The sequence below is a fragment of the Triticum aestivum genome, chromosome 1B (assembly GCF_018294505.1).
Source record: "Triticum aestivum cultivar Chinese Spring chromosome 1B, IWGSC CS RefSeq v2.1, whole genome shotgun sequence".
In the NCBI taxonomy this organism is placed as follows: Eukaryota; Viridiplantae; Streptophyta; class Magnoliopsida; order Poales; family Poaceae; genus Triticum; species Triticum aestivum.
The window spans coordinates 608220461-608234187 of NC_057795.1; the positions used below are offsets into that span (position 1 = coordinate 608220461).

Genomic DNA, 13727 nt, shown 5'->3' on the forward strand with positions numbered 1-13727 from the left:
CGGTCAATCAAACAATGCAAAGAAGTTACATCTCTATTAGTTTGAAATCGGCTTTGCGACAACCAAGAAGATCAAATATGTCTATAATTTCATCAGAACTAAACTTTGACGCTATATCCTTCTTGATGTAGATTATCATACAATGTCGAAGAAAATCATCACCCATTGTACTTCAAAGACGAGTCTTGACAAGTTTCATAGCTGAAAATGCTCTCTCTGCTTAAATCCAAACAAAAGAGCAGGCCTAATTTGTGTCATGCCTAATTTGCAGTACATGTTTGTGAGGATAAACAAGATATTGGTTCCCCTAATTTCCCTGATCCCATTTAACCTAAGTACCTAACTCAAGAATTTCTGCAGTACAGATCAGTTCGCCGGCATATAAATTGCATAGCATGAATTAAAGAAGACTCACTTGCAGGTTCGGCCGTCTGCGCCACCGGAGCCGACGCTGATTGGAGTCGCAGGACGGCAGGAGCCAGGAGGGACGAGGGAGAGGGAGAGACCGAGAGATGCGTTCTCGTCTGTTGTGCGTGCGTGACTGCGTGCGTCGATCGATTCCTATTCTGTAGGAGTCTAACAGACCTCAGGCCTGCCTCTTTGTCTTCCGTGTTGGGCTAGTGGGCTAAACATATGCTACTGGGCTTGAGATCACCGTGGGGGGGGGGGGCTAATTAGTTCTAACTAGTCCTGATCGAACAAAAATTACGCTATGAAACGTTGGTTCGACGCGCACGTTGGGGGGGCCTGGCCCCCGCTCGTCCCCCCGTAGCTCCGCCCCTGGACGGCGAGACAGAGAGAAGTGGATGATGGGATCAGGCTAGCGGCGCGGAAAGGAGGAAAGTGGATGGGGATAGGGCTGAACGGTTTGAGACGTCCGGTTGTAGATGCTCTTACCCCCACAGAAAAAGCGGGATCGCATATATCTCATATGATAAGGAGATTGGGCATTTTACACAACAGGAGCGTCATAAGCATCTTGAACATGTACAATGTGTCAAGTTCACGATCACTTCATCATGTACCTTACCCATGAACGTTTGAAAATGGATCCCGTGTTGTACCAAGTACTAGTTGTCTCCCTCTGCCTCCAAGTTACAGTACCAAGCCTATGCCCACAACAGCATCTGTCCCACGGATCACCTCCGAGAGCCTGACGGCGTCCTATGCTGGCCCACGGCTCAGAACCACCGCGCGTACGTATTCCTTAATTTGCATGACGATTGGTCATATTGGGGAGTAACGACTAGTAACATGTACTCCCTCCTTTCCGGTTTATAGGGCTCAATTCAAAAATCTCACCAGCCAAGGTAGATGGTGAGTGGTGGAATATTTTTTGTAGTTTGCCAAAGAATCCAATTAATGCTCTTGTTTTCCTCAAAAAATTATGTTTACCAATGTATTAATTGCAATGTATGCATGCATAAAGTACATGCATTGGTCAATTTTTTCTTAATACTTGCATGCAATGATTTAATGCACCTTGGAATCTGAACATGTAATGGGGAACAATCAAATTGAGCCTTATGAAATGAAAAAACTAAAATTTTGATATAAGCCCTATAAACCGGAAAGGAGGGAGTATATGTTATTAGGCTATGTTACTACCTCTATAGTGGGTAGTAACGTATATATAGTGTCATGCATCACTTCATTTATTAGTTCATAGACTCATTTAGCATTGGAAACCGCTAGATGATGGTAACATATTATGTTACTCTATTTGTCTCTCTCCTCATTAACTACTTGACACATCATCACTTATGCTTATGTGGCATCTATGTTACTACTTAGATGCGGCGGAGGTGGTGAATTGACGGCGGCGGTCTTCGATGGCCGAGGAGGGGAATGGCGGAGCTAGCGGCGTCCGGAGGCTTCCGGCGCCGTGCGGCTTGGTTAGAAGGTAGAGGGGGACGGGGCGGAGCTTCCTGCCGCGTCGACGAGGCGGGGCAGTGGCTGTGGCCACGGCGGAAAAGAACGGCGGCGACAGTCTCCGCTCGGGCATGTTACTCCCACTATGACCAGCCTAACTGCTCTCCCGGCGCGTATAAAGCCAATGTAATAACTGCAGCGCGTCTCAAGGCGCTACTAAAATAGCTCACGTGCAGAAACTCCGTGTCCATTGGCTAGTGCTCTTCATATAAATATTCGGAAAAAGTTCAGAAATCCATTAAACTCGATTTTGATTTTGACACTGTATCAATTAACTAAACCTGACAGTGAATTTGACTCTGTATCCATCAACTAAACTCGATTTTTTTTGCAGGCAGCGGAATAATTAAACATATCCGCACAAAAAAAAAAATTAAACATACATGCTATGCTCACACGGTTCATCTAGATTCCTGTTCCCCATTTCTAGTCTCCATGGAGCTCGTCGATCACCTCGCGACACTCGTCGTCCTACCGGCTGAAGATATCTGTATGTTGATCACTGCCCTTTGCCTGTCGTGGATTAATTGACTAGTGATGAGTGAGTAGTAAAAATTAGGTTCTTGTTTGGTTTTTCTCTCAAGACCATGGGGATGTCGGTTGTCGCTGAATTGCAACGCGCCTGCCTGTTGTTCTTTGTTTAACAGTGAAAGGTCTGAACTCTAGCCTATCCCTTTGGTGGCATTTTGGTAACTATGATTTTTTTAACAAGTTGTGCTCATGTTGATAGGACAAGAATGGTGTCCCAAGTTATGTTCTCAGCAAATTTTTCAGTATTAAATGAAAGTACTCCAAACTTTGGCATCTGTTCTCTCTTGTTGTAAATTTGAATTTTATCTCAGGGAAGGGAATACAGGGAGACTTCTTCTCATGATTACATCAACTACTGATCTTTGACATGTTTCCTCAATAAACTAAGAACATTGGGAATCTGCAAAAAAAAAAAAACATAGATCTTCCTTGCACAATTTCCCTACATTTTGCAAAAAGAAAATCCTATATTTGACATGTTTCCTATAAACTAGTCTGCACTTGTAGACTCTATTTTGAAAACATTTATAAATGCTCTGAACTTCTAGACTCTGAACCAATTTCAAAAAAAATCAGTACAATATTCAGTTTGATTCGGTTAACTTCTCATTGATATTAACTGAAGATACTCCATTAACACTAGTCAAAGTGGAGTCACAGTAGTAGGACTGTTCTTTGTAATTAAGAGCTCTTCTGTTCCGGTCACACTACAAATTCACTCAAGCAAATTTGGCAAATTCTCAAAATCATCTAGAGTAAATTTGGCAATTTTGTTTTCATTAGCAACTACCTAAGAGGATAACAACACAAAGGGGGCAATCAGCAAAAGACATGTCGCAACGGGGGGCTCAGAGCAAGGCGAATGAACAAAGGGGTAAAAGATAGAAGTGGGGGGGGGGGGGGGGGGTTAAAATCAATTCTCCCTACGGGGGCAAGGCACGAGCGACGGGTGGAGGGACCTGTTTGATAGTTTTGCAAGTGTGAGGATGTTTTTGCAAAATTGGAATTGGACTCGGCCCGCAACAAGGATATCAGGACGCACGGAGTACAAGATATAGTCTAGTATGTTTAGAGTAGGATTTTATTTTCTTTGTCATATTCTGTAATTCTCTTTACTTGTAAAAATCCAATGTAATAGATCCTTGTACAGAATCTTGAGATGAAATAAAGTTCAATTTCTTATTTATACCCTAGCACTCTTAGTTTACAATTCATCCAATGTTTTAAAGGGAATTCTTTTAAATGGAGTCATTTATGTGTAGTAGTTGCCCAGAAAAATGATAAACTTTATTTTTGACAGCTTTTGAGAAAAATCTTCACAAAATGGTCTTATCATACATGAAAATTGAAAGATCAAGGTATGACGACTAGAGAAGGAGTTTATAAAAATCACTGCATAATTAACACGTCTCGGTAGTATTTTAGCAAGCAGATATAATGTATAACACGGAAGCATAGAGCTTGAAGAAACACATGGCGTTGAGACAGATAAGAAACTGTGTTCAGAGCAGTTTCAAGCGTGCAACCTGAGTTTACTTAGAAATATGATTGAAAATAGTCTCTTCAAGTTCAGCAGGAGCGCTCTTAGGACAGTCACTTGATGCAAGTGATAATGATCATGGGATCATGAGGACAAGCAACATCAAGCAGGTTATCAGTCACTCTGATGCCAGCAACATGATTTTCATGATCATTGCCATGGGCATTTGACAAAGTGACCATGATCCAGCAGTCAGAACAGAGATACAGCAATACAAGATGCACAAAAATATACCATGCTGATAAGGAAAACATGGAAGTACAAAGAGGCTGCAGTGACTGTTACAGAATGAACACCTGATTGGTTTCCCGGAGTTTTGAGTTTTTGGCACGAACCCTACATCTCATTTTAGAGGGGTATGCACGCATGCACCCTGGTTCATCAGCATCACCCGCTGACCACAAAACATCACCCACCCTGGTTCATCAGCATCACCCGCTGACCCACAAAACATCACCCACCCTGGTTCATCAGCATCACCCGCTGACCCACAAAACATCACCCACCCTGGTTCATCAGCATCACCCGCTGACCCACAAAACATAACCCGCTCGCGCAAGCATCACTCTTGTGCCTGGTGCACACACACACACACGGCAGCCACTACAATTTACTTAGTATAATTAGGAGCTGGCATTGCACAACCAGTGAGTAGTACTAGGTAGATGGACTGACAAAATTCAAAAAAGCTCGTGCTTGGACACCCGCATCGCTTGTGCGTCTGATCATGAAGCCCAGGATGACTCAAGACTTCCTCTTCAGGAGATGAGCCTTCATCAGGATTGCAAATTCAATTATGAAATCGTTACGCTCCTGAAAAAAAATGCCACTGTTAATAACTAAATCTATAAATAACAGTGATAATAAGCCAAATGTCAACTTCTCCACCCTTGGCTGGTTATTAAAGGGCTATTTATCTGTGGCTAAGGTGAAATACCTACCTAATTACATGATTATTTAGCTGAATCTTGTCATGTTTTCCTCGCTCACAAGATTATGTTCTTAGCCCCGGTATTTTTTTTTCTTCTTCAGCATAAAAAAGTACGAAACGATTGACTCAAACGCGGATCGTTCCATCTGCAGTTTCACATGTAGATTACTGTAGCTGCAATGTCTTTCGGTTGTTCTAGCTACCGAAGAAACTATATAAATGCATGCTATGGGAAATTTATCTGTGTATGGACTTTTGTTTGACCTTGCATCAATTTTTTGTAGGACTATCCTGATGTTATTGACACTCCTATGCATTTTGGCACAATATGTCAAGATATTGAACGTGGTACAAGTATATGAATTGTCTATAAGGATGTCCAGTTTATATTCGTAAAATAAGAACAATCAGGCACATGAATTCAAGTATATTGAATGTGTACCAACAAAATACACACTGCATCCACTTACAAGGACACTGACGGGCAAACACAGGGCCAGAAACTGATAGGCCTTCGCACAAACAAACGGACTTCTCTCATGAAGCAACGGTATGACTTTGGACAGCAAAATGTGATCAGGAACATGAAGCCTTCTGGCCATAGACGTAAGAACCAGGATAGCTTCTTGTGCGACAAACCGATGCATACCAATAACCTTGAGAACAAGTGAATCGATCTGGCAGTTTGCAGTTTAGGAGTTAAGAAGGTTATAATCAATATCATAAGAAAAATATAACAATACCAAACAGGCCAGCAACGTACCATTTGATCAACAAAGGTGCTGATGCTATCAGAAGGGTAAACCAGAAGCAGATCACCACATGCCATGATAGCAGATTTTACTACAGCTGGCCTGCCTTTCACGACTTTTGCAATGATTAAAGGAATTATAGTCCCCCTACAATTACACATATCAACTAATTACACAATGATGGAATTATATATATATATATCAAAACATACACTTCTGCTGCCCCTCTTTAAAAGCGGAGAAGAGAAAGGCAGGAACTAAGTAAACAGATATTGGAGATATTTTAATAATGAGGTCCAAATAATTTACGTAATGTGTAGGCATATGCTCACATTAATAAGTTAGAAAAAGAGATTAATTTTAACAGAAACTGGGGACAGAAAAGAATTACTTACAGGAACTCCTGCAGCGTTTCGCTGTGATACTTCGCTAGAGATCGAAGATCAAGTATTGCCTCACACTGCGTATCCCATTCAATTGAATCCAGCCGTGCAGCTAGACTGTCAACAAAACTAAAAGATGTTAGGTTCAAAAATTTAATAAAACTGCAAGCCAATGTAAAAATGTGGTAGTTGCATACCTGAACAGAAATTCCACTGTCCACATATTCTAAATCCTCATAATCAATATAGTAGGGAGTGGCAGGTTGCCGGTCATTCTTTTGTAACCACTCGAGCTCACGATTTACAAGATCTTCCAATTTAGAATCCACTTGGGGTATCAGCTCCTCATCAATGATCTCATATAGAAAGAAAAGGTGCTGCATGAACTTCAATTTCTCTCTGTGATGGCTTGATTTGAATGCTCTAATAGTTGCAATGTCCTCATTTGATGGGAGGCCAGCAACTACTGGGACATATCCAGGCCCATAGAATCGACGGTCAAGATTGCACATGAACAAGTCCATCGCTTCATCGGTCGGAATGATCTCACGGATACGCCAATAAGGCCCTGTATGGCAACACTGTTAGCAGTTTAAAAAAACCATGTGACAGAAATTTAAAGAGGTAATATCACTGGTGTCTGCTGCTGAACATTGTATTACAGTCAAACTGAATTACTTCTGTCTGCTGCTGATCATAGAGAGATGGGGATGATGATCTGTATGCAAAAAATGTAGATAAAGAAGTGGATGACCATAGAGAGAAAGACACAAAATGTGACTATGAGGCAGAGTTAGCAGAGTATGCTCTAGATGATTCCCGCTTAGACTTGTCCACAGAACAGAGGGATACATTTCTGAAATTTTATATATGTCTGAATTTTGCTCTGAACCCTACTATCAAACAATGTTGCAATATCCAGGAGAGCATGTCATATCAACCAGTCATGGACCATGGACCTCTTCCTGAATCTTCATTTATTGCACAAGCCAGAGCTAGCATTCCTGCACCTAGAGTGACAACTGCTATGGCAAGTGAAAGAGTGAGGAGGGGTGTTACTGAAGATATACCAGAGGATGTGCCTCAGTCCAGCAAGCAAATAAGTGATAATGCAAGAGGCAGGCTACAGGAGGTGGTGGTAGAGCAAATGCAAATGCTACATGAGGTAGGAAGAGGAAATGCTATAGGAAGAGGTTGTGGTAAAAAATTCAGTGCAACTGTGTTACTGAAGAGTGTATTTATCAAATTGAGGCACTAAACTGAACATCCATGCAAAGTTAACAAATGTAAATGGGAACTCGAGCTTACTCTGGTTCTCTCCCTCCCCAACATTTTCTGGGCCGCTGTCCAAGACAAACAAGTCCTCGTAACTTTTGCCAATTGATTCATCCATGAGGGCCAGCAAGCCTTTCAGCCAGAATAAAGTGCGCAACCAGAACTTCATATTCTCACGGACTGATTTCAGTATGCTCCAGTCCGGCAACTTGGACAGCGGCTTGGGGATCTTTGGCCGGTAAGGATCATCTTCGATAATTTGAGCAGAGAATATTCGCCTAGGAGAGACAAAGAAACTTTTTCATAATGCAACAGCACAAGATATACATGGCGTGCAAGCTAGACCACGACAGCACAAGATATACATGGCATGCAAGCTAGAGGTAAGCAACTTCATAAAACGACAGCACAAGATATTGGATGTACAACTTAATAACTACTACTCTAGTAAGCAACCTTTTTTTTTTTGCAAAGCTACGATTTCCATGGACCCTGCGCAAGCGGGAGCTACATGCACCAGGTTGCCCTTTTTTTTACGATTTCCATCAAGGGAAACCAACCAGATAAGCTAAAGCTACAAACACCGGTTTTTTCAGCTCTTATATTATGGGACAGAAGAGGGAGTAGTAGTCAACTAAATGGGCTATTTTCAATGACCGAGGACGTAATTTACCTAGGGTTAAGCGGAGGAAGACAATGGTTATAATAATGATCCCAAAACAGAGGATCAAGTTCGACCCTGAGGCTATTCATCACCGCAGCTTTCTTCCACTTGCCCACCTTATGCTGCATACCAGGAACACCACCTGAAATCACGCGGACCAGGATTTCGCCAGGATCCAAAATACATGGCGGTACGCCCCACTTCTCCTGGATCAGTGAAACTTCTGATACGGCGCGTAGGCGGTAGCGGGCGGGGTAGATTGACATAGCGCGGAAGCGGCGGGGGCGGGGGTGGAGGTGGAGGCTGTTGCCGGCGGGGGCGGAAGCGGAGGCTGTTGCCGGCGAGCGAGGGGCCTGTGGCGCTGCTGGTGGGGGCGGAGGGGGAGACAAGAAGACAGGGTAGGGTTTACGCAGGGATTATGTATCGGCCCGACCTAGGCCGAAAGCAACAAGATAGGCCGGCCCAGTTTTCCCGACGCTTTTTCTGGGAGCTCCTATATGACGACCAGCGCGCCGGGTATCTTCCAAGAGATAGTGAATTAGAAAAAACTATGTTCACCATTTCGACAAATATTCATGTTTGTAAACAAATGTTCACGAATTTAATTGTTTTCGCAACTTCACTATTTATGAAAAAATCAATTCAAAATATGTTCACCCTGATTTGAGATAAAAGAAGTTTGAATTTCAAAAACATGTTCAGCAATTTGAAAAAAAAAATCCGGAATTCAGAAAAATGTTCTTGAAATTTGGAAAGGAGAAAAATGAAAACTACTCCCTTCGTTCCTAAATGTAAGTATTTTTAGAGATTTCAATACAAACTACATATGAATGTATATAGACATAGTTTAGAGTGTAGATTCACTCATTTTGCTCCATATGTAATCTCTTGTTGGAATCCCTAAAAAGACTTATATTTAGGAACGGAGGGAGTAAAAGCTAAAGGTAAATGAAAAAGAAAAGGAGAAAAAACTGAAAGAAATAAAGAGAAAAAACTGGGCTGGCCAACATGTGCTCCCCATTTGTTTTACAATCCTATCTAATTAGGGTGTAATAAGTTAGGATTGTAAAACAAATGGGGGTCAAGATTCTGGAAGAATCTTCCAAAAGAACTTAGCCTAACTAGTGCGTCTTTTTCGTTTCTCCAGTATTCACCTAATGATAGGGGGAAAACGCTCTACGTGCAAATCTTGTCACTAATTAACTGCTAATACAAGATGTTTGCTCGATCGTTTGGGGGGGGGGGCTCCCTACCCAGCTTCTCCCATAATCTTTCTACAATCCTATCTAATTAGGGTGTAATAAGTTAGGATTGTAAAACAAATGGGGTCAAGATTCTGGGAGAAGCTAGGGAGGCGTCAGATTCTGGGAGAATCTTGCAAAAGAACTGAGCCTAACTAGTGGGTCTTTTTCCTTTCTCTAGTATTCACCTAACGATAGGGGAAAAACACTCTACGTGCAAATCTTGTCGCTAATTAACTGCTGATACAAGATGTTCGCTCGATCGTTGGGGGGGGGGGAGGGCTCCCTACCCAGCTTCTCCCAGCCCCATTTGTTTTACAATCCTATCTAATTAGAGTGTAATAAGTTAGGATTGTAAAATAAATGGGGTCAAGATTCTGGGAGAAGCTAGGGAGGCGTCAGATTCTGGGAGAATCTTGCAAAAGAACCGAGCCTAACTAATGGGTCTTTTTCCTTTCTCCAGTATTCACCTAACGATAGGGGAAAACACTCTACGTGCAAATCTTGTCGCTAGTTAACTGCTGATACAAGATGTTCGCTCGATCGTCGGGGGGGGGGGGGGGGGGGGGGGCTGGCTCATACTCGTCCCCCTTGGCCACGCCACTGTTCTCACGCCTCCATGATGTAGGCCGTCGGATCGCGTGTCTCGACTGTCCCTGGCCGTCCAAAGCACTCTTTTCTCTCACGCGGGCTGATATTGGGCCGGTGTCCTGGGGCTGCTATTCCCACGGTCGAATCGAAAGCATCGCCCACTCTCCTTACCTTCCCGCACCATACCCGCTTCTCGACCCCTCCAGACCATGGCTAGGGTAGACCAACGTGTGATGCCGCTGACATCGTCGCCGATGTACAGGAGAAAGCCTGTCGGATCGCCATCCCTCATTAAAAATTTCGGTCGCTTGAGTCAACCAGATCGACTTGTCGGTGCGACATCGAGGACTCTGCGCTCGCGCTGTGGAGGCCGCTGCTACCCTAGTTTTCGGAGCATCGTCCCCTCGCCGTCACCGATTTCAGCCAAATTCACAAAACCCTTGTTGGCATACTTTAGCATGATCTGACCCTATTTGGGAAAAAAAATCAGATCTGACCCTTTTTCTACCGCCACCCAATCCGGCGGTAGGGTTTAACAAGCTACCGCCACAGGCCACGGCGGTAGGGTCCGGGTCAACGTAAACGGTGTCGTCTGACCGCGCTGACGTGGACGAGTGGCCACCGTTGCACCCAGTGGCGGTAGGGTGTTGTGTCCTACCGTCGCAGACTGTGGCGGTAGGCATATATTAGTTGATCGATCCTTCCTAATTACATAGTACTATGCATAGATGGTTGACCCAATAGGCATATCTTCCTACATTTATCTGAATTTCAGAAATATCACAATGATGTCTGTCTCATAATATCTTCTATGAAAAATTCATCCTTGATGGACTAAGTGGCGCGGAACAGTTCACTTGATCTGGCCATGATTGATATTATTAATGAATTAGGAAATTATGAATTACTAGTAGAATGTCTGTGCGTTGCCACGGGTTCTTGAAATATTTTGCAAGAGTTATATAAAAACAATGCATGTTAAATTTCACACGTTCAGACAATATAACACGGACATAATTAATTAATAATTGAAGTCCACTTCACTTGCAATGCCCACGAACTTGATTTTTTGGGAGCAGACATGATTGATTCGATGGATGTAATATCTCTAGGGGTACAAACATAGTTTGTCAACATGATACAAAAATGAGCCAAATTAGTTGAATACAAAAGGTAATATGACAAAGGAAAGATCGATAATAATATTGAAAAAAATACCTTGTGCGATAACATTTAAATTGGCATCTTTTTTTGGTTTGTTATGAATATCATCATTTCCACATCATTATGTTGTAAAAAACTGTTAATTATCGGGCCCTTTCAACGACCTGGTTGGGGCCCAGAGGAGAATGTTTTGGGTGGGCTTCGGAACCCTTGTCGATGGATTCTTTTTGTCATCTCCAAAATCCATATATATGCCTCCTATATTCTGAAATAATAACAATATATATATATATATATATATATATATATATATATATATATAATACACCTTTTGTATTATCATGTTTAACATACATACAACGAATGATTAGCTATATGCACCTCTTCTCGTGGTGTTTCAGTCCGGTTTATCATCGTTACATCAGTGCGTATGTCGGAACCCACCATTTTCTATCTCTGATGGAATGCAAACGATATTTTCTATTGCATCATATTAACATATATAATGTAAAATAAAAATAAAAGTGAAACTAACACAACTGTTTTATTTTGTAAAAAAGAAAACCTTTTTCATATTAATAAAAAAATGATGTTGCATTTTTCTCGTGGAAAACAACCAATAATAATGTTCATATAAAAATAAGTAGTCATCTAAATTTCTTAAACCATTTTAAATTATTTATATAGGCTATGGAAAATTGCCCAACAAAAGATAAAAACATGCAAGCAAACCAACATAAACCAAGTATATTCGGTTTCTTCTCTCAATTTTTTTGATACTCTCAATATATCTAAAAAGTATAAAAAATATTTATTTGTATGAACCATGTTTAATTATATATATACACTTTAATTTTTTGTGAGGTATATATATATATACTTTATTTTTTTTAAAGTAATATATACTTTAATTACCTATCTATTTTCGTAGAGCAAACATTGCCGATCCAAGGCCCAAATTAGCTATCCAGCACGACCCAACCAACAACCAATCTAGCCCTAAAAAAGTTTGTTTTGTTCGGCACCGAAGGGAACGCAACCTTAGGCCAACTCCACCGCGCGACCCCATCTTGTCCGGTGCGTCCGTTTGGGGTAAAACGGACGAATAGCGCGGCCCAACGCGCGGCCTCAAACGGACAAATGTCCGGATTCCATCCGTTTTCGACCCATCCCTGGCCCAAACTTGTGCTCGGTTTGGGGTGAAACGGACGCGTGCGGACGGCCTCGACGCACACCCTTGTCCCCCCGTGGCCCGCCTGTCGGGGACACTAGCAGCCCCCCGCTCCCAACGCTTCCACCCTCTCTCCCCGCCCCGCCCTGCCGCCGCTATTCTCTGGCCGCCTCCTCACCGCGCAGCCCCCGGCTGTCCATACCAAACCACGTCTCGACATGGCCGCCACCACGCCCGCGCTTTCGCCGTAGTTTTGGCCGTCGATCGGAGGAGGTTTGGCCGTCGCCGTCTTTGCAGGTGGCAGAGGGGACACGACCGCCGGCGAGGTACCACGGCGGCCGCTGTGATGCCCGGATAATTAAGCTACAGTAATCCTCTGCTAATGATGCCACGTCACCTCCATTACTGTTGCTAACTGAGGGAGTCCAGGATTAGGGGGTGTCCGGATGACCGGACTATGACCTTTGGCCGGACTCCTGGACTATGAAGATACAAGATTGAAGACTTCGTCCCGTGTCCGGATGGGACTTTCCTTGGCGTGGAAGGCAACCTTGGCGATGCGGATATGTAGATCTCCTCCCATTGTAACCGACTCTGTGTAACCCTAGCCCTCTCCGATGTCTATATAAACCGGAGGGTTTTAGTCCGTAGGACGAACAACAATCATACCATAGGCTAGCTTATAGGGTTTAGCCTCTCTGATCTCGTGGTAGATCTACTCTTATACTACCCATATCATCAATATTAATCAAGCAGGAGTAGGGTTTTACCTCCATCGAGAGGGCCCGAACCTGGGTAAAAACATCGTGTCCCTTGTCTCCTGTTACCATCCGCCTAGACGCACAGTTCGGGACCCCCTACCCGAGATCCGTCGGTTTTGACACCGACATTTGTGCTTTCATTGAGAGTTCCTCTGTGTCGTCACCTTTAGGCCCGATGGCTTCTCTGATCATCAATAACGATGCGGTCCAGGGTGAGACTTTTCTCCCCGGACAGATCTTCGTATTCGGCGGCTTCGCGCTGCGGGCCAATTCGCTTGGCCATCTGGAGCAGATCGAAAGCTACGCCCCTGGCCATCAGGTCAGATTTGGGAGTTTGAATTACACGGCCGACATCCGCGGGGACTTGATCTTCGACGGATTCGAGCCACAACCGAGCGCGCCGCACTGTCACGACGAGCATGATCTAGCTCTGCCGCCGAACAGTGCTCCGGAGGCCGCCCAGTGTCCGCTCCGACCTTTAGCTCGGAGCCAACTGCGCCAATCGAGGACGGATGGTTGGACACCGCCTCGGGGGCTGCAATCTCTATGGCGATTGAGCCGAATACCAGCCCTGTCCTTTGCGAAGCTCATGACTCCAAGGTGTCGGACTCCCTTCCGGACTCCGAACCTTCCGCGCCCCTGCCGATTGAACCCAAATGGGCGCCGATCATGGAGTTCACCGCCGCAGACATCTTTCAGCACTCGCCCTTTGGCGACATCCTGAATTCATTAAAGTCTCTCTCTTTATCAGGAGAGCCCTGGCCGGACTACGGTCAGCAAGGTTGGGATGC

At 43.7% G+C, this 13727-nt stretch overlaps 1 protein-coding gene across 2 annotated transcripts; it reads right to left on the minus strand.

Moving 5' to 3' along the window:
* Window positions 1–4222: 4222 nt before the first annotated feature.
* LOC123142094 (uncharacterized) lies at window positions 4223–8386 on the minus strand. Of its 2 annotated transcripts, none has more exons than XM_044561123.1 (7): window positions 8125–8386; window positions 7378–7622; window positions 6267–6637; window positions 6082–6186; window positions 5698–5833; window positions 5405–5611; window positions 4223–4816 (listed from the first exon to the last, which is right to left on the minus strand). In XM_044561123.1, exons 3-7 carry the CDS (start codon window positions 6290–6292, stop codon window positions 4748–4750), a joined length of 543 nt encoding a protein of 180 aa, XP_044417058.1. In that variant the 5' UTR covers window positions 6293–6637; window positions 7378–7622; window positions 8125–8386; the 3' UTR covers window positions 4223–4747. The 2 variants fall into 2 exon arrangements, with proteins under 2 accessions (XP_044417058.1, XP_044417050.1); XM_044561115.1 differs by having other exon boundaries at window positions 8018–8386.
* Between the last annotated feature and the right edge of the window lie 5341 nt (window positions 8387–13727).